Source organism: Capra hircus, chromosome 11, assembly GCF_001704415.2.
Source record: "Capra hircus breed San Clemente chromosome 11, ASM170441v1, whole genome shotgun sequence".
Taxonomy (NCBI): domain Eukaryota; kingdom Metazoa; phylum Chordata; class Mammalia; order Artiodactyla; family Bovidae; genus Capra; species Capra hircus.
In genome coordinates, this window is record NC_030818.1 from 44,238,536 (window position 1) to 44,264,031 (window position 25,496).

At 43.6% G+C, this 25,496-nt stretch overlaps 2 protein-coding genes across 7 annotated transcripts in view; both read right to left on the reverse strand.

The window, feature by feature from the left end:
* CCDC138 (coiled-coil domain containing 138) overlaps positions 1–8,301 on the reverse strand; it is a 31,691-nt gene extending 23,390 nt beyond the window's left edge. For 2 of the 4 annotated variants that reach the window (XM_018055303.1, XM_018055307.1), the window contains exons 1-6: positions 7,034–8,301; positions 6,805–6,862; positions 6,318–6,434; positions 3,767–3,889; positions 1,717–1,904; positions 926–1,084 (exon numbers count right to left, since the gene is read on the reverse strand). In XM_018055303.1, coding sequence (XP_017910792.1) covers positions 926–1,084; positions 1,717–1,904; positions 3,767–3,889; positions 6,318–6,434; positions 6,805–6,862; positions 7,034–7,366 — 978 coding nt within the window. In that variant the 5' untranslated portion in view covers positions 7,367–8,301. The remainder of the gene's footprint in view (positions 1–925; positions 1,085–1,716; positions 1,905–3,766; positions 3,890–6,317; positions 6,435–6,804; positions 6,863–7,033) is intronic. The other 2 variants (XM_018055305.1, XM_018055304.1) reach the window with 2 other exon arrangements.
* Positions 8,995–25,496, reverse strand: part of LOC102172632 (E3 SUMO-protein ligase RanBP2) — a 58,312-nt gene continuing 41,810 nt past the window's right edge. The window contains exons 21-30 of one of the 3 annotated variants that reach the window (XM_018055301.1): positions 25,178–25,255; positions 22,999–23,169; positions 22,295–22,387; positions 21,819–21,997; positions 15,097–15,301; positions 14,448–14,546; positions 11,235–11,380; positions 10,281–10,554; positions 9,838–10,163; positions 8,995–9,507 (exon numbers count right to left, since the gene is read on the reverse strand). In XM_018055301.1, the coding sequence (XP_017910790.1) occupies positions 9,202–9,507; positions 9,838–10,163; positions 10,281–10,554; positions 11,235–11,380; positions 14,448–14,546; positions 15,097–15,301; positions 21,819–21,997; positions 22,295–22,387; positions 22,999–23,169; positions 25,178–25,255 (1,877 nt within the window). In that variant the 3' untranslated portion in view covers positions 8,995–9,201. Of the gene's footprint in view, positions 9,508–9,837; positions 10,164–10,280; positions 10,555–11,234; positions 11,381–14,447; positions 14,550–15,096; positions 15,302–21,818; positions 21,998–22,294; positions 22,388–22,998; positions 23,170–25,177; positions 25,256–25,496 lie in introns of all 3 variants that reach the window. The other 2 variants (XM_018055300.1, XM_018055302.1) reach the window with 2 other exon arrangements.

Below are 25,496 nucleotides of genomic sequence, written 5' to 3' on the forward strand. Positions count from 1 at the left end.
AGGTCCCACTAAAATAAAGCAGTTAGCTTTATACTTCCTATGAGCAGCAAAGAGACAAATCCAGAGAGAAAGAACCAAGGCTGAAATGAAGATGGAGTGCACGGAAAATCCAAGCTCGTTAAAAAAAAAATCAGCTGTGTGAAATTTTACGATTACATTAAACGACTCCTTAAATAACTCAGACATGGCCACAAAGACAACACTTATTTTAAAAGTAATATTAACATTCTCAGCTGCATACATTTTCCACCTCCAGAAGATATTAAGACCATTTGACATGGGTTCCTTTTCCAGAAGGATAAGCCCATTGTGCTCCGCTTCTCTTACTGATCACAATTAAAGCCACACAAAAAAACACAGAAAGTAACTACTAAGCAGTCAAAGGAAAACAAGCAGGGAGTTGCAGAAAGGAGGAAAAACCTGGGCAAACAACCCTCGAGGGGCTCTGTTTCCCCATTTCTCCAATGGCCTTGCCCCACGGCAGGCCCTGGCCCTGCTAACTGCAGAGAAATGGCTTTGCTTTCTAGGGCTGGAAACAGAAGAGGGGACCCATGATCCATGGACGTGCTCAAATCCAGCTCAGCCCTGAGCTGGTGAAACCAAGGGGCAGAGACAGGAGCTCAGTTGACAACAAGCCCACCCCGACCACCGCCCAACACCCCACAGGCATGTTAGGGACCCAGAGCATCACAGCAAAGGCTGAGAAGCCCAGCCTCAGGCTCCCAGTGGTGCCTGCACCACACAGGCTCCAGAACAGCGGCAAAGGCTCTGGGAAATGAGTGAACGTGACAAGACACAGCCTGAGCCCAGCTGGGCACAGTACTATCAGGCTTCCAGAGGCTACGCTAGGATCCCAGGTCTACACAAGATGAGCCACGTCCAGAGGAATGTTGCAACCGGCCTCTGCAATCAGTGCCACGCTCACCTCCTTCATGATCTGGAACCGCATGAGGACCTCTTCTCTGACGTCTTTCACTTCACTCAAGGCACCTTCATGTCTGAAGAGCAGCTCTTCCCGCTCGACCAGAAAACGTTCTCGCTTCTGAAGCTCCTCAGCGAATTCCTGCTGGGCTGCGGTCTCACACTGTGGGGAAGGATAGAATTAGCGCTCCGGGAAGCTCACTCCACTGAGCATGAGCCAGGGGAGCGCAGAGCAACGACCACACAGCACGCGGGAACCTTGCAGGCCACCAATGCCGGGATCGGCCAGGAGACTCCAGCGCGAGGACCTGAGAGAATCCAGGGTGCAGACAAGGGGAGCACCATGGGGAGACCCCCCACTTACCCTCCCGGCTCCCCATCGCCCCTTGGAAGAGCCCCTCCAACATTCCCCCTCCAATCAGCAGAAAAGGCTCCAGTGGAGCCCAGAAATCCTCTCACATCCCCTACGTTCCCACAGCCATGCGAGCCTCCCCCAGAGCCCATCAGCTCCCACAGCCTCTGAGCAAAACAGAGGGCGAGGCCATGGCCTTACAAAGGGAGGCTGGGCTTCCAATGCCTTGGCCTTCTGACCTCCCACCTGGACAAACTTCTCTAAAACACTGTCCTGGTTGGCTGCACCCTCCTCAGTGCACTTCAGTCTGGCCTCAACTCCCATCCCCTCTGAACCAGCTTCCACATCACTGACCCTCAGGTCCGCTTCAGCCCTGGCTGCACCCGTCCCTCCCTTCGGTCCCCTCCTCCCTGGCTGCCATCCGGGCAGCACGGAGTCCACACCTGCAGCTTCTGGTGAATCTGGAGCAGCTCGTCGTAGATCTGGCTGACCTGACGGGGCAGCAGGCCTGGCTTCCGTGGGGCCCTGGACGCAGGGGAGCTAACATGCTTGGAAGGGGAGTCGCTGCCATCACTACAATAGTCAGCCCAGCTCCTTGAACGTGAGGCCACATTAGCTTGCCAGGCATTGGCTAAGAGAACAAAATTTAAATTAAAAACTTAGTTTACAGTTTTAAATATCCTCATTGTATTGTTAAAATGTTTCAAGTACTATATGATGAAAAAAAGGAGGACTCAGCCAACGGTTTACATTTAGAAAATTTGGGTGAAAGCCATCCAGAAATTCTCTGTGGCCTTTGTGCAACTTCTCTGTAAATCTAAGACTATTTAAAAAATGAGTGGGTTAATTGCCTTGACAAAGAGATGGAGAGTTACCTCAAGAGCCTTGACACGTGCCCTTTGCTCCCTTACACCAAACTAACCACCAATCCAAACAGTGTTCATCACTGCTCCACTTCTTTGACATTTAAAAAATTGTTTTGCTTGTTTTAAAACTTTATGTGATGTCTGTAATTAATCATATAATTACATAATCTCTATAACCTCCTCTGTTAAACACCGTACTCCTGTGTTAATGATGGCAGCAGGTTCATGACCCTCCACGGCTTTAGCCTTTGACGATACCTTGTGACCGCCAAGCTGCACTGTTTACACAGAGGCTGGGGAGCCTTGCTCCTGGCTGCCATGGTGAGAGCTCCTGCCGTTACTGTGCACATTCAGCTGTGTGTCCGACTCTGAGACCCCATGGACTGTAGCCCACCAGGCTCCTCTGTCCATGGGATTCTCAGGCAAGAATAATGGAGTGGGTTGCCATGCCCTCCTCTAGGGCATCTTCCCAACCCAGGCATCAAACCCTTGTCTCTTAAGTCTCCTGCATTGGCAGGTGGGTTCTTTACCTCTAGCGCCACCTGTGATGCCAAATCAGTTACCCAAGTACCCCCTGCCCCCGCAACCCTAGCAGTGGAGGTGAGCCCCTCCCGCACTGCTCCTCCCCGGCACTGGGCTGTCGCACTCATGCTCTGCTCACAATGAGCAGGGACTTTCACCTGCACTGGCCCGCAGCTGAGGAGGAGCCCCCAGCTTTAAGGAGGGGGTCTCCATGGTACCCCCCATCTTGGACAGACTGGGGGAGCCAAGATGAAAAATAGAAATTTTTTAAAAAGAAAGTGTTTCCTGTTCCCCAGCTCCACAAGCACGCTTCAAGGGAAACACTCCGTGCTCTGACTGTTTCCCCAGGCTCCCAGCCCACCAGCCCCGGGCCGGAATATTCCTTAGTTCTATTAACTTTTAAACACACTTAACATTTTGTATATTTTATCTTGTATTTTCAGTTGTTTCCAGTGGGAAAATCCACCACACACATGCAGTCAGGTACATAGAGAGCAACTGCTGACTCAGGGTGAAGGAGGCCAGGCCTCAAGTGACCTGGCCTATTTTCCTAAAAGGTATAAGGGTTAGTCACCTACTACCACAATCTTAGGGCATGCCAGGTGGCTCAGTGGTAAAGAATCCACCTCCCAATGCAGGAGACATGGGTTCAGTCCCTGGGTTGGGATCCTCTGGAGGAGGAAACAGCAACCCACTTCAGTATTCTTGCCTGGGAAATTTCTTGGACAGAGGAGCATGGAGGGCTACAGTCTGTGGCATCACAAGAGTCAAACATGACTTAGCAACTAAACAACAACCACAATCCTACTTCCTAAGAAATACCGACAAGAAAAAGAACTGAAAAGATTATAATATTCATGGATTATTAAGTGATTTTTGATAAACTTCGACGGTGTGGAAATTCTACTGGAAAATCATTAAGTTTATTTTTCTCTTCTCCTTTAACTTAATGACAAGCACAGCAACCAGTTCATGGCTTACAAAGACCCAGGACAAAGAAATGCACGCCTTGAGAACTAGGGTTACCACTGCGGGGTAAGCTTTAGTGCCCTACTTGACAGAGCTGCTGCTTAAATGACTGTTCTGAAATGAGCATTTCTCTTACCTTTGCCTGTCTCTTTAAAGGACTGCCTGTTTATTTTGGAGGTATTAACTCGAGAGTCACTGCCAGTGAACTCTTCTTCTGTTTCTGGTTCTTTCAAATCTTGAAAAGAATCCAGTTCATCATCTAGGCTTTAAAGAAAAAATCAATCACAGCATTCTGGAAGATTTCTACAGCCATTTAAAGAAGGAGAGACTGCTTCAAATATTAGCAGCATAACAATTGAAAAAAACGTAACAAGTAAACATTTTTTAAAATGCAAAAGAAAAAACTATAAACTACCAGTCATGATGCTAAAAACTCACGTGTGAACTTTCCTCACATTCAGACATGCGCAACTGCAAAGTACACCCTTCCTCCTGACCCCGTATTGCTGTGAGGTGGATCGAACAGGCTCTGTGTCTCTAATTCCATTAACAACTACGAGAACCAGTGTTGAAGGTGGGGAAACTGAATCTTAAGTTAAATAACTGACAGGGTAACTGACAGGTGACATAACTAGCAAAAGGTGAAGCAGAACTAGAATCCCAGATGTTCTCTCCAAAAAGATCATCTGAACATTGGCATTTCCAGAGCCAGCTGTTCAAAGGGAATATGCTGTAAGTGACAAAAGATAACTTAAATTTTTCAGGAATTCTTTGGCAGTTCAGTGGTTATGCTTTCACTGCCCAGGGCCCAAATTTAATCCCTGGTCTGAGGACTAAGATCTCAGAAGCTTTGCAGCACTGCCATAAAGAAAGAAAAATAAATTCTAGCAGCTACTTTAAAAACATAAAAAGACATGAAATTTTAACAGTGTATTATATTTAATCCAATATATCTAAAAGATAATCATTTTAGCATACAATCAATATTAAAAATAAGATACTTTACATTCTTTTATCTATCTTGAAAATGCAGTGTTTTTTACTTACAGCACAACTTAGTTCAGACCAGCCCCTTTTCAAGCACTCGACAGACAAAGGTGCTGGGCAGCCCTGTAATTCCACAGGGACTGGTGAGAAAACTGGCCAAAGTTAAAACCTTTCGCAGTCCTAAAGCTTCAACTTGACACCATACCCAGACCATTTAAAGAAGATAAAACTATCAGTTCAATATAAGAAAATAACTTCCATGAACTTATAATTTTCAGCAGTTTTCTTTCTCTATAATCAAACTTGGGACAGCAGGGAGATCAAACCAGTCAATTCTAAAGGAAATTATCCTGAATATTCATTGGAAGCACTGATGCTGAAGCTCCAATACTCTGGCCACCTGATGTGAAAGCTGATTCATTGGAAAAGACCCTGATGCTAGGAAAAACTGAGGGCAAGAGAATGGGGCAACAGAGGATGAGATGGTTGGATGGTATCACTGACTCAACGCACTAAGTTTGAGCAAACTCGGGGAGATGATGGACGGAGAAGCCTGGTGTGCGCGCGGTCCATGGGGTCGCAAAGAGTCGAACATGACTCAGCCACTGAACAACAAGCACAACAATAATCAAACTACCCATGTTTACATCTTTCTTTAAAAAATATTTTATTTGGCTGTGTTGGATCTTAGTTGTGGCATACGAAATCAGTTGCTCCGCAGCATGTGGGATCTCAGTTCCCCAACCAGAGATCCAACCCACATCCCCTGCATTGCAAGGTGGATTCTTAATCACTGGATCACCAGGGAAGTCCCCTCACGTTCATGTCCACACCTTGACTCCAGATCAACTAGATGACTCTGTGAGTGCCAAAGGAGACCACAGCGACAGTGATGACAGTGGTGCACCTGAGTGCCCTTCTATGTACTGAACAGCATTCCAAGTGCTTCACATGGACTAATAATCAGAAAATGAAACAATGCAAGCTCCAAGATATCAATCACAGTAACAACAGATATTTCAGGCACAATGTTTTTTTCCCTCTCCACAATTACCTCAATGCTTGTCTTTGTATATGTCCACAACTTTACAGTTTAACATCATCTCAAAATGCTTGTTCGCTTTCGATACCTTAGCATTTCTTTCTGCCACATATTTTTGGCATTAATAATATTCAGCTTAGAACATTACTTCACCTTACCTTCCACTGGTTTTACCCAGAGTAAACTTTACAAAACTGCTGAACCCTCACAGACCAGCAGCACATGGTGTAATATTCTGTAGGCCCCAATCCCAGGGCTGACCTCTCCCATCTCTCTCTGCTACCTAAGTATAGCACAGTGCTTACCACAGCAGGAGATACACCATACCGACTGCTTCTGAACAAACTTGTAGTCATTTTTATCTTAGCTCCTTATTAAAAAATAAATAAGAGAGCAAGGCCTTCTTTTGGGTCTTGGATGAAGAGCCATCTGTCCTGCAGTGTGAGTAACCCTGCATTATGTCTGCAAACAGGACGCTAGGCGTGTGGTTCCATCAAATGCTCAGGAACTAGCGCCCAGTCTCCTCCACCGCCCAGCGGGCTCCCCACCGCCGATGCCTTCTTCCACAGAAAGGCGCACAGCAGGCAGCCTCCGCACCCCAGCTTGCTTTCGCGATACCCAGGGACGGAGGGGGGACCCCCAGCAGGACTCGGGGTACCTTGCCAGTTCACCGTGAGGACACCGCGGGGGGACGCGGGGTGCCGCCTCCTCTCGTCAGAGAAACATCTCAACGACGGACCGACTTTATCTCCGCAGGAGAAGATGTCCAAATCCTCTGTGAACAGGAGGGAAGGCAGCCAAGGCGGCTCAGTAAGGTCCGGCACCGACCACCTAGTTCTCGGCTCCGCAGGTCTCCCGTCTGCGTCTCCGCCACACCGGCTTCCAGCAGACTGGCCTCCGGGCGGATGGTCAAACAGCGCGTAGTTCATCGCCTCCCCCGCCCCCACCCCGCACGCGTTCGCGGCAGGGACCCGGTACCGATGACCCTGTTCCGCGTCGGAACAGAAGGACCCAGGGGCCAGGCCAAGTCCCCGATGGCTCAACACAGTGCTGTTTCCTCTGATGCGCTCTAAGCACTGAACTCACACGATAAACTACCTACATCTGCGGCCTGCGGGGAACAAACAAGCCAGCCGCCGCCCTACCTGGGGTGCGGGGAGGCCGCCGCCGCCGCTCCGCCACGTCCTGTCGCCGGCGCCCCGGCTGGAAAAGAGGATGGAGAGGTGACCGGGGCGGATCCGTCCCCCGGCCCCTGTCTCCTTCGACTCCTGGAACCCCGGCCCCGCGCGGCGCCCCCTCCCGCCGCCCGACACGCACGCCGGGCCCCGGCACACAGGTGGCCCCCGCGGACCCACCGGGCACCCTGGGGCGCACCTTGCGGCGTGAAACCGGCTCGGACTCACTGCCCAACGCCCGGACTGACGCTGCTCCGACCCTCACCCAAGTCTTCGCGGGGTATGCCTGCGCGCGTTCCCGCGGTGACGCGCATCGATCCTCCGAAGCGCGTGCCCGCCGGGAGCCCGCTCCCCGCACGCCGCCGCCAGAGGTTCCGCCTCGCGCCCTCTCCAACCTGCAGATCCGGCTACCCGCGAACTTGGCAGGGCCGAGCCTCACCTCGCTAAGGCAGCCGCCCACCAGGCCGTAGCGGCTTTTGAGGCGCTCCACCACCAGATCTTGCCCCGGCGGCTTCACGACTCTCGGCTCCATGGCCGCGACCGACGTCGTCTCCCTGGCAACAGCGCGCGGCGGGGCGGAGCTGCGTGGAGAATATGCGCCGTGACGCACGACACGCCCCGCCCCCGGCAGGGACGCTGACTTCTGTTTCTTGGGAAACAGCCCTCGGACTCGTGGAGGGGCGGACCTTGCGGATGCGTGTTACGACGCGCGTACACCCCGGCTCCCGCTTGCCATCGGCACGAACACTTTTGGGCCTGTACGTGTTCGCGGCCCGTGGGAGCGAGATGTGAGCCGGCGCTCGGGGTCATCGTTTCCTTTCCTTCCCGAGGGTTGCGCGCGTTCCGCTGGAGTCGGGTCGAAGCGCCATCCGGGTGCATCTTTCTCGTACGCAGCTCAGACTTGTCCTGGCTGGAGAAGTTGGTTTCGGCTAGAGCGTTCGTTTCCAAACCTGGATCCACAGCTGTAATGGTTCAGGGCGCCTCGGAGTCCCCCGCAGCCCACAAGCCCCCAGGCGCCTTTTTACAGCCGGGACGCGCCCCGAAACCACGGAGAAGCGGAGCCCTCCGGACCGGCGCGTATGCACACACCCCCTCCCCCCAACGCACACAGACACACAGTCGGGGGTCAGGGCGTCCACTGCACCCCGCACTCGGACTCCACCTCGGGCGGTAAGCAGGTGCCGCCCCAGGACAGCCTGTTTCCCGACCCCAAACAGCGCGACAGCCCCGCAGTCTGAGCACACCGCCTTTGGGGGCTGCGACGTGCACAACGTGCTCGGGGGACTCCGAGGTCCTGCACTGAGCAGGCTGACAAGAATGTCCCGCCTGTTGTCCAGCTTTTTCCATTAGGCATTTCCAAGTAGGTGTTCAGTATATACCCGACTTGAAAACAGTCCTTTCCTTGGGAGCTCTGGAAATTAGGTGGCAGTCTGAGTTTACAGATATTTAATTATTCTTACTTTGGTTCCAGAATGAACAAACAATTAAGATGCACAAGTAATGAATTTTTTAAATATCATGGCTGTTAACAATTGTCACTTTATTTTTGCTACAAAATTCACCAGAAAAAGGTACTGCAACAATCTAGTATAAAGCAAATCTTTAACCAAAGAACATGGTATAGACCTGTTTAAAATACTCATACTTTATCACAATAACTGCAAGGAAAAATTCAAGTTCTATCAGAACCAATGCAGTTTGAGGTAGTAGAAACAGATGACAGAAAGGTTTTTTTAAAAATCTAATTACTCAACTTAAAATGTAAAAATTAATTTAATCCTTTGAAAGGGCGCAGGAAGCTACATATTTTAAGGAAAGAAGGTACTCTGCTTAAAAGATAATTTAACTATACAGGAGGTGCAAGAATTTATAGAAGAGCACTTTGGTTAAGTCTCTGCCCTCTGTGGCTCTACCCATTTACAAGTTAAAATTACCAAATATAGTCCAAATCTGAAATAAAAATTATCCAAGTCATGGTCCCTTTATTCAAACAGTAAGTATATCCATGCAGGAAGTCTAATATCTTAAAAGGAACTAAAATTAAATTGCATATATCATATACTTTCAATAGTTTGAGAAGGTCTATTGCTTTTAACAAGATTAGTATTCCATTTTAATACAAATATGTCAGGAGTACATAAACACAAGTACACCTGAAAATACACCAGTGTTTAAACTTTTATTTCACACCATGCAAGGTCAATTATAACACATTAGAAAGTGACAACAGCTATAAGCTGCAATTTTACATTTGTACATTGGAGTCCATTTTCAAAAGCTGAACATAATTAATTACCATGTTGTCAAAACAGCTAGGCCTCAATTCAACTTTTATACAGGTAAAATTTACTATGGAAAACAATAATTTTATATCTGTCCACATTCTGTGATAATAATTCTTCGACTAACAGACCCTTTAGGAGAACCAAATGACTCAATCTTTTTCACAGTATCCATACCATCTTTAACAAACCCAAATACTACATGCTTAAAGTCCAAACGTTCTGCTTTTTTCAGTGTTATGAAAAACTGAGAATTATTGGTGTCCTGGCCTCGATTGGCCATTGATAGTAAACCAGGACCTGTATGTTTCACATTAAAATTTTCATCTTCAAATTTATCTCCATAAATGGACCGTCCTCCTGTTCCATCATGTTTTGTGATATCTCCCCCCTGAAAAAAAGATTTCAATTAACAGGAATCCCAAATAAAACATTAAAACACATACAGAACTAACCACTGAAGGGTAGGTCCTAAATACCCAGCTTCTCTGAGAATGCAGTTTGAAAAACTAAGAAATTTGTGAAAGGAAACAAAAATGAAAAGATCTTTTCCCACCCTTAATTTCTATCAGGTTCAAGGCATTAGAAATATGAACGCTTTTAGGCTGCAAGTTCTTGTGGGGATAGAAGCTGGGGGTGTGGAAAAGCTATAGTCTACAATTACAGGTAAGGAGAAACACTCAGATTTCCCACACTGGTGTGATGCACACTTAAGACTTACTTGGCAAACAAAATCTGGAATCACTCTGTGGAATATGGAGCTCTTGAAACCAAAGCCCTTCTCTCCAGTGCACAGTGCTCTGAAGTTCTCAGCAGTTTTAGGAACAATGTTTGAAAATAATTCCATGGTTATGCGTCCCAGGGGCTCATCATCTGCACAAATGTCAAAAAACACCACAGGATTTGTCTCGTTTGAGAACTCTGCTGTCAGTGATTTCTGGGGTTTCAATAAATTCTGTTGACATTCTTCAAATTTTTTCTTGAAACAATCAGCCATTTCTTTAGTTTTAAATCTCACTGCAAGCTGTTCCACTTTGGCTTCTCCATCTGTTAAACAACACAATGGCCTTAGTGTTAAAATAACTTTAAAAAATTGTTTTATATATTTGTTGTCAATTTAGAAAAGTAAAAAAACTAGAAAGTAGCATTGAGTGCAGAGCTCACCAGCATAATCTGAGGCAGTCCAAACTAAAGCATTGTTGGAAACATTCAAGGGTTTCAGTTCCATCGTCTTGGTGATGACGTGGTTCGCACACACTTTGAACACCTGGTCTCTCCTCATCAGAATCCGAAAGTAATTCTTCACCGTGTGCCAGAGGATCTTCATGTCTCCAACGCCACGCTCCTTCCACTGACTGGCCTCTCGATCCCACCTGTAAAGTTTGGCTCTCTCTTTAAATAAAATTTCTTCATCTTCTTCTCCAGATTTTACTTCTACCTGTGACAGGAGATGAAATTACCTATAAGCTGCTGCTTATAAAATACTCATAACAAATTCCAAAGATCCAAATTCCTTAACACACTGACATGAACAGAATTTGAAAAGAGTTAACATCCTAGGGTTACTATACAGCAGATTCGGATGAGGCAGGAAAGATTTGTCATTAAATGTTTTCTTTGTACTTACTAACATCCTTCCTCTTTTTGGAAATCAAACACAATCTTTTACAGGAGAGAAGAGGTTAAAAAAAAATCTTGTTCTTCAAGAAAAATACTATCTACTGATTGAGGTTCAAACTGATGAAAGTAATTTGCCTAAAATAACATTCCTGTCTAGAAAAAGTACAATATACTTTTTATTGAAAGGACTGTGGCAAATATGAGCTTAGATGGGTTTTTAATATTTTGCTCCTTCAATTATGTTATTGAAAACAAACAGGAAAAAATTAAGTTCTTCCCAACAATTTCACACAGAATTTTCCAAATAACATTTGTATGTAAATTTTTTACAAGGATGATTTACATTTTAAGATTGAACTTGTAATAAAGAGCTTCCATTTGTAATGGTCAATGTTCTGAAAGAAATGCAAACAAGGTCAGCCCTACAAATCAAGCCCATGTCAAGTTTTAAACTTAAAATGTGAAGTTAGTATCAGGTTTTTACACTTTAACATTTACCTCTGGTAGTGACACTATTGGTTCAAAATGGATATCTTCATTATGAACTACCTCTTCATCACTACCATCTTCATCTTCGCCAACTTTACCGGTTGACTGTGCTCCAAACACTGCTGCTCCAGTATTTGCCCACTGGAAATTTTTATCTGATGAATAAATTAGGATATTTAAACAGTGATATCTATTTTAATAAGCTTTTAATCCCTGTTACAGTACTTTATGAATGAATCTAATTTCCAATGATGTGACATACTTCTAATAAAAATGCTTAAAACTGCATTCTCCTGGCAAGTTAAGCTCAAGTGGTGAGCACAAAGGAATGTAGTAACATTTACGCCTGGGTATACAGACAGGGTTGTATAAGCCTTAGGTCTTAGTGACACTGAACTTTTAGTAATGAAGCAGGTTCTTTATTCAAAGTGCATCCTTTGAAACATGAAAACACAGCTCAGCTCCAAGGGTAGTTTATTTCATAAAACATTCTATTACATGAAAAAAGTAACTTTAGAGCCTAAGAATGTTCTCCAAGAGGCCAAATCTGCTACTTTCAAAGCAGACTGATTACAAGTTGGTAACTTCTCCACCTTAGCTCTCTTCTAAGGTAAATGGAATGAGAGCTTCAACTTCTTGCCCAGGTGGCACTGGTGGCCCCAGGAGCAGCTCACTGACCTCACCCCCACCCCACCCTCTCTCAAGCAACACCAGGCTTAATGGGTGAAAAGGCTCCCCACTCCTACGCAGGGGAACAAAAACTTTTCCCTCCCTCACACCCTGGAGAAGGTGAACACTAAATGCTGTTTTTTCCACATCTCAACTCTGACAACCCAGCCTGCTAATATTAATACATTCCCCACTATCTAAGCGGAAAGAAACCTCTCAACTCTTCATCACTTTGCTGACTGACAAACCACTGCTCTCTAATCCTACATCTGATACAAAAACTCAGGAGAAGGCAAAAATTGTCACGGATCAGTTAAAAACTCAGCACCTTGAAGAAAGAACAAAATGAGTGTCTAATGAAACAGTAAATTCTTCTAAGACAGGTTTAACTGGGAGAAAAAAAACAGGAAAAAAAAAAGTCGTACAAATAAATAGCAAATGAATGCTCAAACAATAGTACCATCTCAGATGGTGTGGGGGCTTCCTGAGAATAGTAAGCATAGACCTAGTTGATTCATAGGTGTAAAGCTCAAAAAGCACTTGTTAGGAACTCCCAAGCAGAAAAAAATTTTCAATTACACCAATACCCTGAGACATATGGCAGAAAATCTCAAAATTCCTCTAAAGCAATGGTTTGTAACATTGGGTGCATATTAAAATCACACCAACAGCTCCTATGAAATACCAGTGCCTGGGTCCCACACCCAGAGCCCAACATGACTTAACTATCAAGTGTTCCACCCATCCCTTTAAAAAGCTCCCAGGAATTCTAATATGAAACAGAGAACTGAAAACCACTGCTCTAAAGGGGCAGGAAAAAGAATTTATTCAGTAAAAGTATAAAGATAAGTCTGGCAATAATCAATATCAACAACTGTATTCTAGGTAGCAATACCTAGGAAGCTTCCACTCTGGGTTTAATGGAAACATTACAAAATCTCAAGGAAATATGATAAAATGTCAGGCACAGGGAAGCAGCAGATAAACAGCTGTTTCTTATTTTCTTAGTTTCCGTATGAAATATTACACAAAAGACACAGAGTGACTGGTCGACCTGTATGAAGACGACTTTCAGGAGAAACAGAAAAAAGGAACAAAAGAAAAGAAAGTGAGACAAAAATAAAATGAACAGATGAAGAAAAAGCAATCACCAGAGAAATAACACATAATAGAAGAGGAGAAAGAAAAGACTCCTCTGGACTTAAAACCAACCAAAACAAAAAGTTTAAGGTCAAAAAGGTCCACACAAGGCCAGAAATATGTTTGAGAAGCAAAAAATCATCCTGATGAAACTGACCTTCATTAAAAAAAAAAATTTAAATCCTACAAGCTCTTAGTCAAAGTCTAAAGTATTAAAAATTTACAAATGTGAAAACTCTCCATGAAAATACATGAAATGGATTCCAGGGGATTTACAGTTACAAAATACTATTCTGTGCTTATAATATTAGCACAATATTAATTAAATAAATTAGACATTCAATACACAAGAAAACTAATCATAATTTAAAGGAAAGTAATGACAAATCTAGAGATAAAAAAAACAAAAGGAGAACTAATAAAACCAAAAGCTACTTCTTTGAAAAGATAAAGTACAAATTCCTGTCAGATTTAAGGACACAAACTAAAAGGTATAGCTTGGAAAAAAAGAGCTTGGTGGATAATCTCACTGAATCAGCAGGTAACTCAGGGCAAGCCTCCCACACAGATCTGGAGCTGTTCGATGTCAACTTTACTGCACAACACTGACGGAGTATCAAGCAACCTAACACATCAGCTTGTGTCTGGCTTTTCATTGGTGGGTAATTGTACCCATTCTATTGCAGTATTTGCTGACCTATTATCCTGTGACTTCAAACTACTAAATAAATTAAAAATAAAGCAATGTGACATCAATGAGGCTATGAATTCCAAAGTAACACAACATCTGAAGGTAATTTCTTCAAGTTTTATATATGTTTCTATAAATGAGGGAACTGTGACACAAGTAAAATACGTGAGATGGAATAACACTATTTTGAATTAATCATGTAATTATATATCTTCAATAAAATTTATTCTGCAAATCATCAATTCAATTTAGGTGGTGGTGCTGTAATTTGTTATATGATAGATATCTAAGAATAGGAAAATATAGTATACCATAAACAAAGAAAAGGATTATTTTCTACAAATGATACCAAAACAGACCAAAACTAGAAAAACCACTGGAAAAGATGGGAAAGCTCACCAGTTATAAATTAGCACAACCCTTATATGAAAAATACAATCAAGGATAATGCAAAAATAGAAAACTTCAAAGTCATCTCCTAAACAATTACAGATGCACATCTTGAAATACTAGCAAATCAAAAGTATAACTAGAAGAACAATCCCAAAGTTACTCCAAAACTGGAGGGAGGGTTCTGCATTTCAGGATGGGCAAGACTAGCACAAGTTACAATGAATTAAGAGAAAATTCTTGGTGAGCGACAACCCTGCAATGAAGGACTCACCCTCCAGGGGTGCCCACTTCTGTAACACAGTCACTGAAGCCTCTCCTCCTAATCTTACCTTTGGATCCAAAAGCAAAATCCCCAGAGTTACTGGAAGCCAAGTCCGCAAATGACAGCCCTGTGCCACTTCCAAATCCAAAAGTAACTGTTTTGCTTTCTACTGGCAAAGGAAAAGAGCAATTTAGTATTTCATTTAACATATGTCAAACATCAAAGATTTACCCAGGACCCAAAGGGAAGGCGTATGTGTGTGTGTATGCTGGGAAGGGTAGGACCTGCTATACTACTGATGCGGTGGGGTGGGGGTAAGGAGTATTTATAATCTAGTTATTTCTCCGAAGAAAACTTACAAGTTTACAGGTACTATTTATTCTCAATGAACAATACACCAGAAGCAGCATGCTTAAGATCATTTAAAAAAATGAGATGTAGATCTATACTAAGTCAGACAGAGAGCTACATAGCTTCTGCTTCACATGGTCTAGAATCACCTAAACAAACATTCATTCCAAGAAGGATTTCAGGAAATAGCTATGTAAAGATTCTGTGTTCATTAAGAAAATTGAATTACCTCATGCCCCTTTGTACATCTCCATTTAAGAAAGGGAATTCCTGGATGTACATTTGAAAGTATCATCTCAGAACCACTGTACCTTATGCAGAAATTCATGCCTACAAGGTTGCTATAAACATACATCAAATTTTACCTTGGCTTGTAGAATCTGCATCATTTTCCTTTCTAGTAGATAAATCCACAGGTTTGTCAACAGCTCCAGAAGAAACTGATGGTGAACTAACAGATTTGGTAGTAAACTCTGGCTCTTCAGATTTACAGAAAAATGGCGCAGTCACTTTAGTGTCATCTGTACACATGCCATCAGCTGAGCTACCTATGTTCTCTTCCTGGGATTTCTGCAAACAGAAAAGTAACAAATAACTATGCCATTAAATACTGAGTGACAAAAAGGATCATATACTCAATTTTACAATAAACAGATGATACGGAGTTCTGGACAAAATGGAGTAAGCATACTGTTCTCTCCACCATGTTACCTCCAGTCTCTTCAGGACCTGCAACTGAACTTGACTGAAAAGGACAAAGCAAGCAGAAGCCACTGGGAAGTGGATCAGAGCAGGAGGACCAGGAATCCTGAGACATGAAGCAATGTGAAGTCTACCAGCGACGAGCACCAGGTCTGGTGATGAGACCATGAATACTTCAGCTTCCAGGGGCCAGCCTATCCGGGTCCACAAGCCACAGCAGGAACATGAAAAGGCGCTGGCCTGAGCCAACCGCCCCCCTTGGTTGCTCCTGCTGGTGCTGAGCCACGAGCCCTGGCATATACTGATGGGGTGCTGCCACCAAGGATGCAGGCCCTGGGCCCTGGGGCCCGTTGTTCAAGCGGCCCACCCTCAGCCAACATGGCAAGTCCCTGCCTCAGGAGCCATCTCTGCAAGGACCGAGAGCACACAACCTCCTCTGAAACTCCACCCCAGGGCAAAGATGGCTTCCGGAAATGGACAATGCTGAGCAGGAGGATGGCTAGGCAGAGAAGAAAAGGGAGGTTATGACTGGGCCCCCTCACTGACCTGCTTCCTACTGCTTACAGGGTCGTCCCAACAAAAGAGCACTGAACCTGAGTGAAAGGGTTTCTAGCCAGAGCTGCTGGACAGCATCAAGAGACGAGATTTTTTCTCTGACTGTCCCCTCGTTATGGCATGTAGTCCCCAGGTATAAAAACGACTGGAGACAGGCAAAGTGACATCAGAAATCCTGGCCTTACCAAATCCACTTTTAATCAAGACCGTAAAATATGTCCTCTGAAGACGACGTATTTACGGTAAACTTCTGTGTTTAGCTAAGGATAAAAAAGCCTCTCAAGCCCTGAGGGACAATCTGGTAGTAAGAACCTGGTGGGTTTTCTCCTGCCCCAATACATCTGGAGAAGGAAATGGCAATCCACTCCAGCACTCTTGCCTGGAAAATCCCATGGACGGAGGAGCCTAATAGGCTACAGTCCATGGGGTCGCAAAGAGTTGGACATGACTGAGCAACTTCACTTTCACATACATCAACCCACATCCCTGCAGGGGTACAGAGCTGTCCAAGAAACTGGGGCTGCCAAAAGCACAGATGGAAAAGCATCCAAGCAGAGTCGGCTTTCTTTGGCCAGGGATGGGGAATGTCATGAAATGATCTGTGTGTTGAAAGATCGGACAAACTCTGAAAAGATTCTAACAGTGTTCCAAGAGGCAAAGACAAATACTTTTAAGACAAATGAAAAGAGAGTTGTCAGACAAACAACTATAAACCATAAAAGAAAATCCAAAAAGGAATTTAGAATTGAAAAATACAACAGAAATTTAAAAATTAAAGAATGCTCCATTGAACTGCAGCAGCATACATTCCTCTCAAGTGCATATGGAACACTTAAGAAAGACCACGTTCTAGGCTAGAGAACAAACCTCAGCAAATTCAAGAGAACGGAAATCATACGAAGTATACGCTCAGTCCATAATGGAATTAAACTAACAATCACTACAGAAAAATAGCTGGGAAAAAAATCTCCAAATATCTTGAGATTAAGCATTATACTTTTAATACACATGCTGAAGTCTGTGGACAAATTTAACAGGGTCCATCAACACCGATCCATGGACAGTAAACAGGCAATACGTTTTAATGACCTCAACTTCAGGAACACTATTATGCCCACAAATGTGATAATGCAGATGAAATGGACCAACCAATTCCTCAAAAAAAGTAAACTGATAGAAGAAACAGATAAAATGAATTGGCCTATATTTATTAAAGAAAATGTATTATCAATTAATATATCCTTGCCAAAAAAAAAAAAAAGTACCAGGCCTGGTGGTTTCAGTGGTTAAGTTCTATCAAATATTTAAGAAAGAAATATCACTAATTCCTACAGTGTGTTCCAGAAAACAGAAGCAGATGGAACATTCCCTAACAAAAGTACACGCAACAAAAACGGACAGGAGGAGCAGACATGCTGGGCAACACTCCTGTCAATAATCAACGTAACAAGCAGATGAGAAATTAGCAAAGATACACTGGACTTGGACAATAGAGCATCAACTGATTTATCTATTTAAAAACCTGTTTCCATGCAGAGCAAAAAAAAAAAATTACATTCTTCTCAAGTGTACAGTGAGTACCCACTGAGACAGTTGTCACAAATTCTATGACTTGAAATTATTCAAAATACGTTTATAGACAAGAATGGAATTAAACTATAAATCAGTAACAGTGACATCTGGAAAATGGAATATTCGGAAATATACTTCTATCCAGTGCATTTGTCAAAAAGAATGTCTCAAAGAAAATTAATAGTTTGAACTGAATGAAAGTGAAAATATCACATATTAAGACTTGTAAGACAGAGCTAAACAGCTCTTGAAGGAACTTAAAATTAAAATGTTTATTAGAAATGAACTGTCTTAAATCAGTTAATTTAAGCTACAACTTGAAACTAGAAAGAGCAAAATAAAACAACATTCTTCAAGGATTAATGACAGGGAATGTACAATGTCCGGAATACCAGCTGGTGACAGAAAGGAATGCACTATCACTACACACAGTGCCTGGGCCGCATCTCAGAGGCACTGTGCTGAGTGAAAAAAGTTTGCATCAGAGCTTACATACTGTATGATTCCATTCATCCCAGTCTGGAAAAGGTAGAAACATAAGCAGATCAGTGGCTACAGAGGTTCTGGGTGGGGATGGTTCTAAACTGAAAAAGACAGTAGGAAGGAATTCTTTGGGGTCTGGAACTATTCTGCACGCTGCCTTCAGTGGGGATTACAAGAATTCAGCCATGTGTAAGAAATCAGAGAAAACATACACACAACAAGAAGTGAATTTTACTTATGATAAACTTGAAAAATATATACAAATGAAAAAAGTCATTATTTCTTAATGACTGAAACACAAGGAAACGACAGCCCACTCTGTTTGTGTCAAATGATTTAGGCCATCACAGTAGTATTATTTATTATAGCCAAAAAGAAGAAACCAGCCAAATGGGCATTAAACATATGAATGGATAAATAAAATGTGGTAAATTCATACACTGGAATGTTATTTGGCCATAAAAGGACCAAGTACAGATAAATGCTACAATGTGGATATATCACAAAAACTTCCTCAGTAAAAGAAGCCAGACACAAAGGACCACATATTATGATGTTTATATGAAACGTCAGAAAGGCAAACCAGAGACAGAAATGGTACATCAGTGGTTATCCAGGCCTAGGGGAGACAGGCAGAAATGGGAAGGGTGATGACTGTTACAGGTTAACAGGGCTTCTTTTGGGGATGATGAAAATGGGTGAATTAAACAACAATAAATGTCACCCCTCAAATGCACACTAGATCACTTGGGAAGGGAATGTCAGAACTCAGCTCCTAACACATCCTCCACTTAAGAGGCCATGAACAAGAAATTCCTGTAGACAAATCCAAAGGGTGCTCCCTCGTTCAGAACTGCACCCTGACCCTTGGCAGTCCCGGCACACAGTAAGCACCTAACCACAGCATGCTCAAGCACTTTAAGCCAGGAGTGTGTTTGCCAAGAGTTCATGCAGTTGGGGATGAATCAGTGTAAAGCAGGAAAGATGTGTCCTAACACTCATCTCACACGCTAGCAAAGTAATGCTCAAAATTCTCCAAGCCAGGCTTTAGCAATACGTGAACCGTGAACTTCCTGATGTTCAAGCTGGTTTTAGAAAACGCAGAGGAACCAGATATTAAATTGCCAACATCTGCTGGATCATCGAAAAAGCAAGAGAGTTCCAGAAAAACATCTATTCCTGCTTTATTGACTAAGCCAAAGCCTTTGATTGTGTGGATCACAAGAAACTGTGGAAAATTCTGAAAGAGATGGGAATACCAGACCTCCTGACCTGCCTCTTGAGAAATTTGTATGCAGGTCAGGAAGCAACAATTAGAACTGGACATGGAACAACAGACTGGTTCCAAACAGGAAAGGGAGTACGTCAAGACTGTATATTGCCACCCTGCTTATTTAACTTATATGCAGAATACATCATGAGAAACGCTGGACTGGAAGAAACACAAGCTGGAATCAAGATTGCCGGGAGAAATATCAATAACCTCAGACAGGCAGATGACACCACCCTTATGGCAGAAAGTGAAGAGGAACTAAAAAGCCTCTTGATGAAAGTGAAAGAGGAGAGTGAACAACATTCAGAAAATGATGATGGCATCTGGTCCCATCACTTCATGGCAAATACATGGGGAAACAGTGGAAACAGTGTCAGACTTTATTTTTGGGGGCTCCAAAATCACTGCAGGTGGTGACTGCAGCTATGAAATTAAAAGACATTTACTCCTCGGAAGAAAAGTTAGGACCAACTTAGATAGCATATTGAAAAGCAGAGACATTACTTTGCCAAAAAAGGTCTGTCTAGTCAAGGCTATGGTTTTTCCAGTAGTCATGTATGGATGTGAGAGTTGGACTGTGAAGAAGGCTGAGTGCCGAAGAATTGACGCTTTTGAACTGTAGTGTTGGAGAAGACTCTTGAGAGTCCCTTGGACTGCAAGGAGATCCAACCAGTCCATTCTAAAGGAGATCAGCCCTGGGATTTCTTTGGAAGGAATGATGCTAAAGCTGAAACTCCAGTACTTTGGCCACCTCATGCGAAGAGTTGACTCATTGGAAAAGACTTTGATGCTGGGAGGGACTGGGGGCAGGAGAAGAAGGGGATGACAGAGGATGAGATGGCTGGATGGCATCACTGACTCGATGGATGCGAGTCTGAGTGAACTCCGGGAGTTGGTGATGGACAGGGAGGCCTGGTGTGCTGCGATTCATGGGGTTGCAAAGAGTCGGACGCGACTCAGCGACTGAACTGAACTGAAGAGGACATTGTTTACATCCACCCACAGAACATTTTAGTTTAATGGCTGTTAGTTCTCTGTTTCACCTCTGTCTATCAAAGGGCACTCTCCTCCAAAACTGCAGTTCACTGAAACAATTTTTTTCCCACACTGATAATGACTTACCACATTTAATTTCTGTGGCAAAAGGAGCCCCTAGGATTTTTATTTAAAGAACATTTTAAGTGTTACAGGATATTTTACAAAAAGATTTTAACTTATAACAATGATAACACAACAGTCACTCAAGTAAGATATTTTAATAGCTATAAACAGCACAGTACACTGACAAAAGACACCAAGTCCTGTGTACACTACGAGTAGGAAAAAAATAAACTCTGTACAACTCAGCATGTGCATCACCACTGAGATTACTTCTCAGTTCTATTTTTAAGGCTTGAAATACGTTAAAAAAAAAGTTTATTTTTCAGTTTTGCACACAGAAAAGTGAAACCATATTTAACTGCATTGTTCACTTAGTATGACTGGACTGTATCTGCCAAGTGAATGACTGCATGCTAATGCCTCCAGCAGCAGCAATTAGAGGTGACTGACGGAGAGCACACACTGTGTACTGGCACTGAGACAGGGAAACGGCCGAGTGATGGAAATACACTTCGGATTCAGCACAGCTGAATGCAGAAACTTCAAATAGCACTTCCACAAATAAACCTATTTGGTTATAAATGAGGGAGGGCTGTGTCTACATTAGCTCTTGTGCACTGACAAACAAGTTTACACCTATGGAAGAGCCGGCACAGCCTCGGCTGATAGCTGCGAAAGCAGGCCAGCTACTCCTCAGGGTCAAACGGACAGTGAAGGGCAGCAAGTCTTCCACAGAGCAGGCCGCATGCTGGGTCATCTCATTCTCTTCTCATGTATCCTTAAAGAAAATGCTGCATTCCCAACTCCAGGACCTAGTTTATTTTTACCATATTTCCAACAATTTTTAAAAAAGTATTTCTTGAGAAGCAAGGAACCATTCTGATTATGTCAATATTGTAAACAATTATAAACAATGACTAGTTTTCTAGTTTCTGTGGAACACAAATACATACACCAAGGTGCTGACAACTATTAAAATGACTACACTTGAACTAAGAAAGCAGTCAAATTATGAGCTTACCAAAAGCAAAGTATACAGACCATGGGAACTAGGTTTCAAATGCTATTTCCTATCCACTCTGCCCACTCCAGAATCATGTAACCGGCACAAAAACTGAAGCACTTAATTCCATTCTTGGTACGGCAGCAGACCATGTCAGGGACATCAGCATCGTCCATGCTACCACCCCAACTTCTCAAACCCAGCACACATGCAGCAGTGACGGGTGGGCCTTCTGGTGCTCTGCCCAGAAAACAGTTTCTTATCCCCTAGCCAGAGCTGACAGAGGCGCCCACCCACTTGCCGGATGCACCCTACTGTTACCATGTACTAAGAACACTCTAGTTTACTGCCATCAACAAAGGCAACTGAGCCAGAAGGAATGCTAGAGACAGTCTTACTTGCGCCTCCTGCACTTTCTGAAGCTCCGACTGAAAGTCTTCTGCATTTCCATTGTCCTCATCAGTGTCACTGCAGACGCCACAAAAAAACGTAGGTGGAAGCTTCAGAGTGTCTGCTTTTGCCTTCTCTTCAACTGTTGGCTTCTTTTCCCAAACAATAACACATTCTTTCTCATTATCTGAAAATCCAGGCAACGCAAACAAAGGAAAGGTAAGATAAAAGTAGATGAAGCCCAACCAACTCCACAATACTGGCCCACAATGTCACCTACAGATTAGAGACCCAAACAGAAAGACCCTGGATGCTAATGGAGAACTAGCACCACCAGGAAAGATGTTTTCCCTTCACATTACTTTTAAATATTTTAAATCACCATGGCAAAATTGCTAATCACCAATATGACCAGACTGGGAGATTCCTTTAAACAGAAGATTTTTAAAAAACACTTTAAATTACTTGTTTTAATGTTACATACCTGTTAGATTTTCTTCTGACAGTCTACATGTTTCTGAGTCATCCAGATACAGTTTCCCATTGAGTTTCTTGACAGCTGTGTCGAAATCTTCATCTTAAAGTACAATTTATTTTATTAAATAAAAGAATTTGCAGTAAATTTCAGGAGATTTCCCAGCCAGGAATCTAAGAAAATCATCTGCAACTTCCCATCCACTCTCCCTTACTCTCTACATCCAAATAGCAACCAATTTCCTGATTCTATACCCAAACGCCTAGTCTGAGCTGCTCTGGCATTTCAGGGCTCTGCATGCTTCTCTCCAGTTCCTACAATCCAGTCCTCTAAATCACTGCCCAAATGTCCTACCGAATTTATTTTGAGCCCGTAAGCCCCTGCCTGAGAACTCAGATAGGGCCCACAGAGCTCTCCTACTCAGACCCCATTCCTCTGCATGGCTCAGCTACCCTCTGAGACTCCGGGGAAATCAGAACTGCTTTCAGTCCCCTCAGAACGCCTGCCCTGTTCACAGCAGACATGGGGAGACTGCGAACACAGGAAGGCAGCTCTTCTAACCATGACATCCACTGACAGTTCACACATTTAGAATCAACATGGACCTGCACGAACAGCAGCGGTGGGGGCTCTAGGAGGCTTAAAGTAACTTCATGAGCCCTGTTCACTATGACGAGCATGAACAGAATGCTCTAAAGCAACAAAAGACTCACCGTCCTCCTCCTCTTCACTGATGTAGTCTGGCCTGTTCTTATAGCAGAAAAATGTAGGGGGAAGTTGAAGTCTGCTTGCAAGAGCTCTTTGCTCAGGGGTCGGGGTTAGCTCATACACAATGAGAACATCATCATCAGAGGGAAGATCCTCAGGTTTTTCCCTCTCTTCCACTACAAGACAAATCAGAAAGACTGATAAAGACAAGGTAGTAGGTAATTAATACCAATAACTAAAATAAAAATCCTGGAACTTCATTTTTAGGTTAAAACAGCATGCTGATGAAAACACACACTCTGATGTGGACACAGCTCACAACCGTGAGAGTTAGAAGCCTGAGGAAATGTTCTATCAGAACCCTCAGTGGACACAGAATTGCCTTAATAACCAGGAAAGAAATCCTACTTTCAGTAACTAATCACTGAAGAAAATACTACTGATGGCTATAAATTTAAAAGGTATTTTAAGAGTGTTGCCATAACCAAACTTGGCATACTAAATGGTTTAGCAAAACATCCATGCATTTGCAACAACTGAAAAAAATTAAAGAAATCATGAGCAAATATTAGTATAAATACAAGACTAACTCAAAGCCAATCCCAATGAGACCCTACAAAGAAAGCTAACAACTGCCAAGGCTGGTGTGTGATTAGAATTACATCCACTTTCCTGTATTCCCAAGCATGATAATATTAAATTAAACCTGTTACCCTCTGGGTAAGTCATACTGTAAGAATCTAAGACAATGCCTGTTCGCTGAAGAACCACAACGACCACCACCACCACCACCAAAAAGGCAAAAGATGGGGAGAAAAGGAACTCTTCACACAACAGGTCGTGGTCTATAAAAAAGGACTTCTAACAGAGCAAGCAAAGTCATGGAGTATGGCTGTGAAACACTGCAAATGCAACCAGTCCAAAGTGAGATGGACTTCAAGTGGGAAAACATACGCAGGGTTTTGAACATGTGGAAAAAAGAAAGGGGGATAATCTCATTTTTCATACTGATCAGAAGTTGAAATGGTACTCTGGATGTAATGGGCTAAGCTGAATAGATTATTAAATTTAACTTCATCTGTTTCTCTTATTTCACCTGTTTCCTTTTATTTTCAAACAGTGATACTAGAAATTTTAAAATTACATATACAGGTCATACTTTATTTCTACTGGATGATGCTGATCCAGAAAACAGCTCTTCTCAATGCTGAACGAGCCCTTCACTCACCCTCCTTTGTTACAAAAACTCAGCATCATTTCCTGGCCAGGCACCACGAGAGGACACTGAGACAGACTCCTGTTAATGAGATGGCCTCTTTGGGCCTCAGTCTCCATCTCTTAAGGTCCTCTGAAACCAGGACGTTCTTGCACCTGAGAACTGGGCTCTGTCCCGCAGCAGTACGTGAGTGCGTTTGCTCCCAGACCAGGGCTCTTCGCCTAGAGTCCACAGAGTCTGTGCACGAATATGTACCATTCACACACAAACACACACACAAAGGCCACACAACTTTTCAAAGACTACATCCTTAATCATAAACATAAGAGCTGCTGCAGTTAGGAGCACAACCTGTGTACTTTACAACTGAGCTCCTAAAATCACAGGTGGTCATTTGATCACTGTAGCTGTCTGGCACCCAAGACACAGCTGTGCTTCTGGGGGTGAGTCTTGGCCTCCACAGCCTGCTCCTGAGGGTCTCTCACAGAGCCCACTGCTGAGTCCTCTACCCCACTCCACTCCAGCATAACTCCACAAGGGGCCTGCTCTAACTGGGAATAGCGAGATATGGGGGAGCTCTTCCAACAGGGCCAGCTACCACACACAGCATCTTTGTCACCAGGGAGCCTAGGTTCCCTGTGGTCCACATGCTGCTGCCACTGTGTCTGGACACAGACAGACAGTGATGGTTAGGTGACACACAGGTCTTCACTAATCACGGAAGAAAATGATGATGTACAAAACAGACACGGTAAAGACCACACAGATCCACTTCGAAACAATGGAGTATAACGTGTGAGAAAACATGACATCCAAGTATGGAGAGCAGCATTATGGGGTCATGATAGCCTTGTCACATGCACGCTGCAGCATCAGGCACTTGATCTCACACAGCCAGTTACACTGCTGAGCACCAGCAGCTGCTGACAAGCGGACACCCTAGCATACTGCCAGTGCCAGCTCTGTACCTCCGTTCTCAGGCTGTGAGGAAGGGGTGCTGGTCCAAAAAGCCATTGGATTAGATTTAAAAAGGCTAAAATTAAATCCTAGAAAATAAAGAGTATTTCATTTTTGAACATTTTTAGAATTAAAATGAATGCAATTTTAAAATATAAAAGCCAGATTCCATCCATTTACACCAATGTGGCTGTCCCACGCATCCACCTAGCCTATCCCAAGGCTTTCATCCTTTGCTCATTGCCAGATTGCTCAGTGGCCAGATTGCCTTAGCTGAAATGTGAGCATGCAGTACCATCCAAGAACATCAGAACAGTAACTGCAAGACAA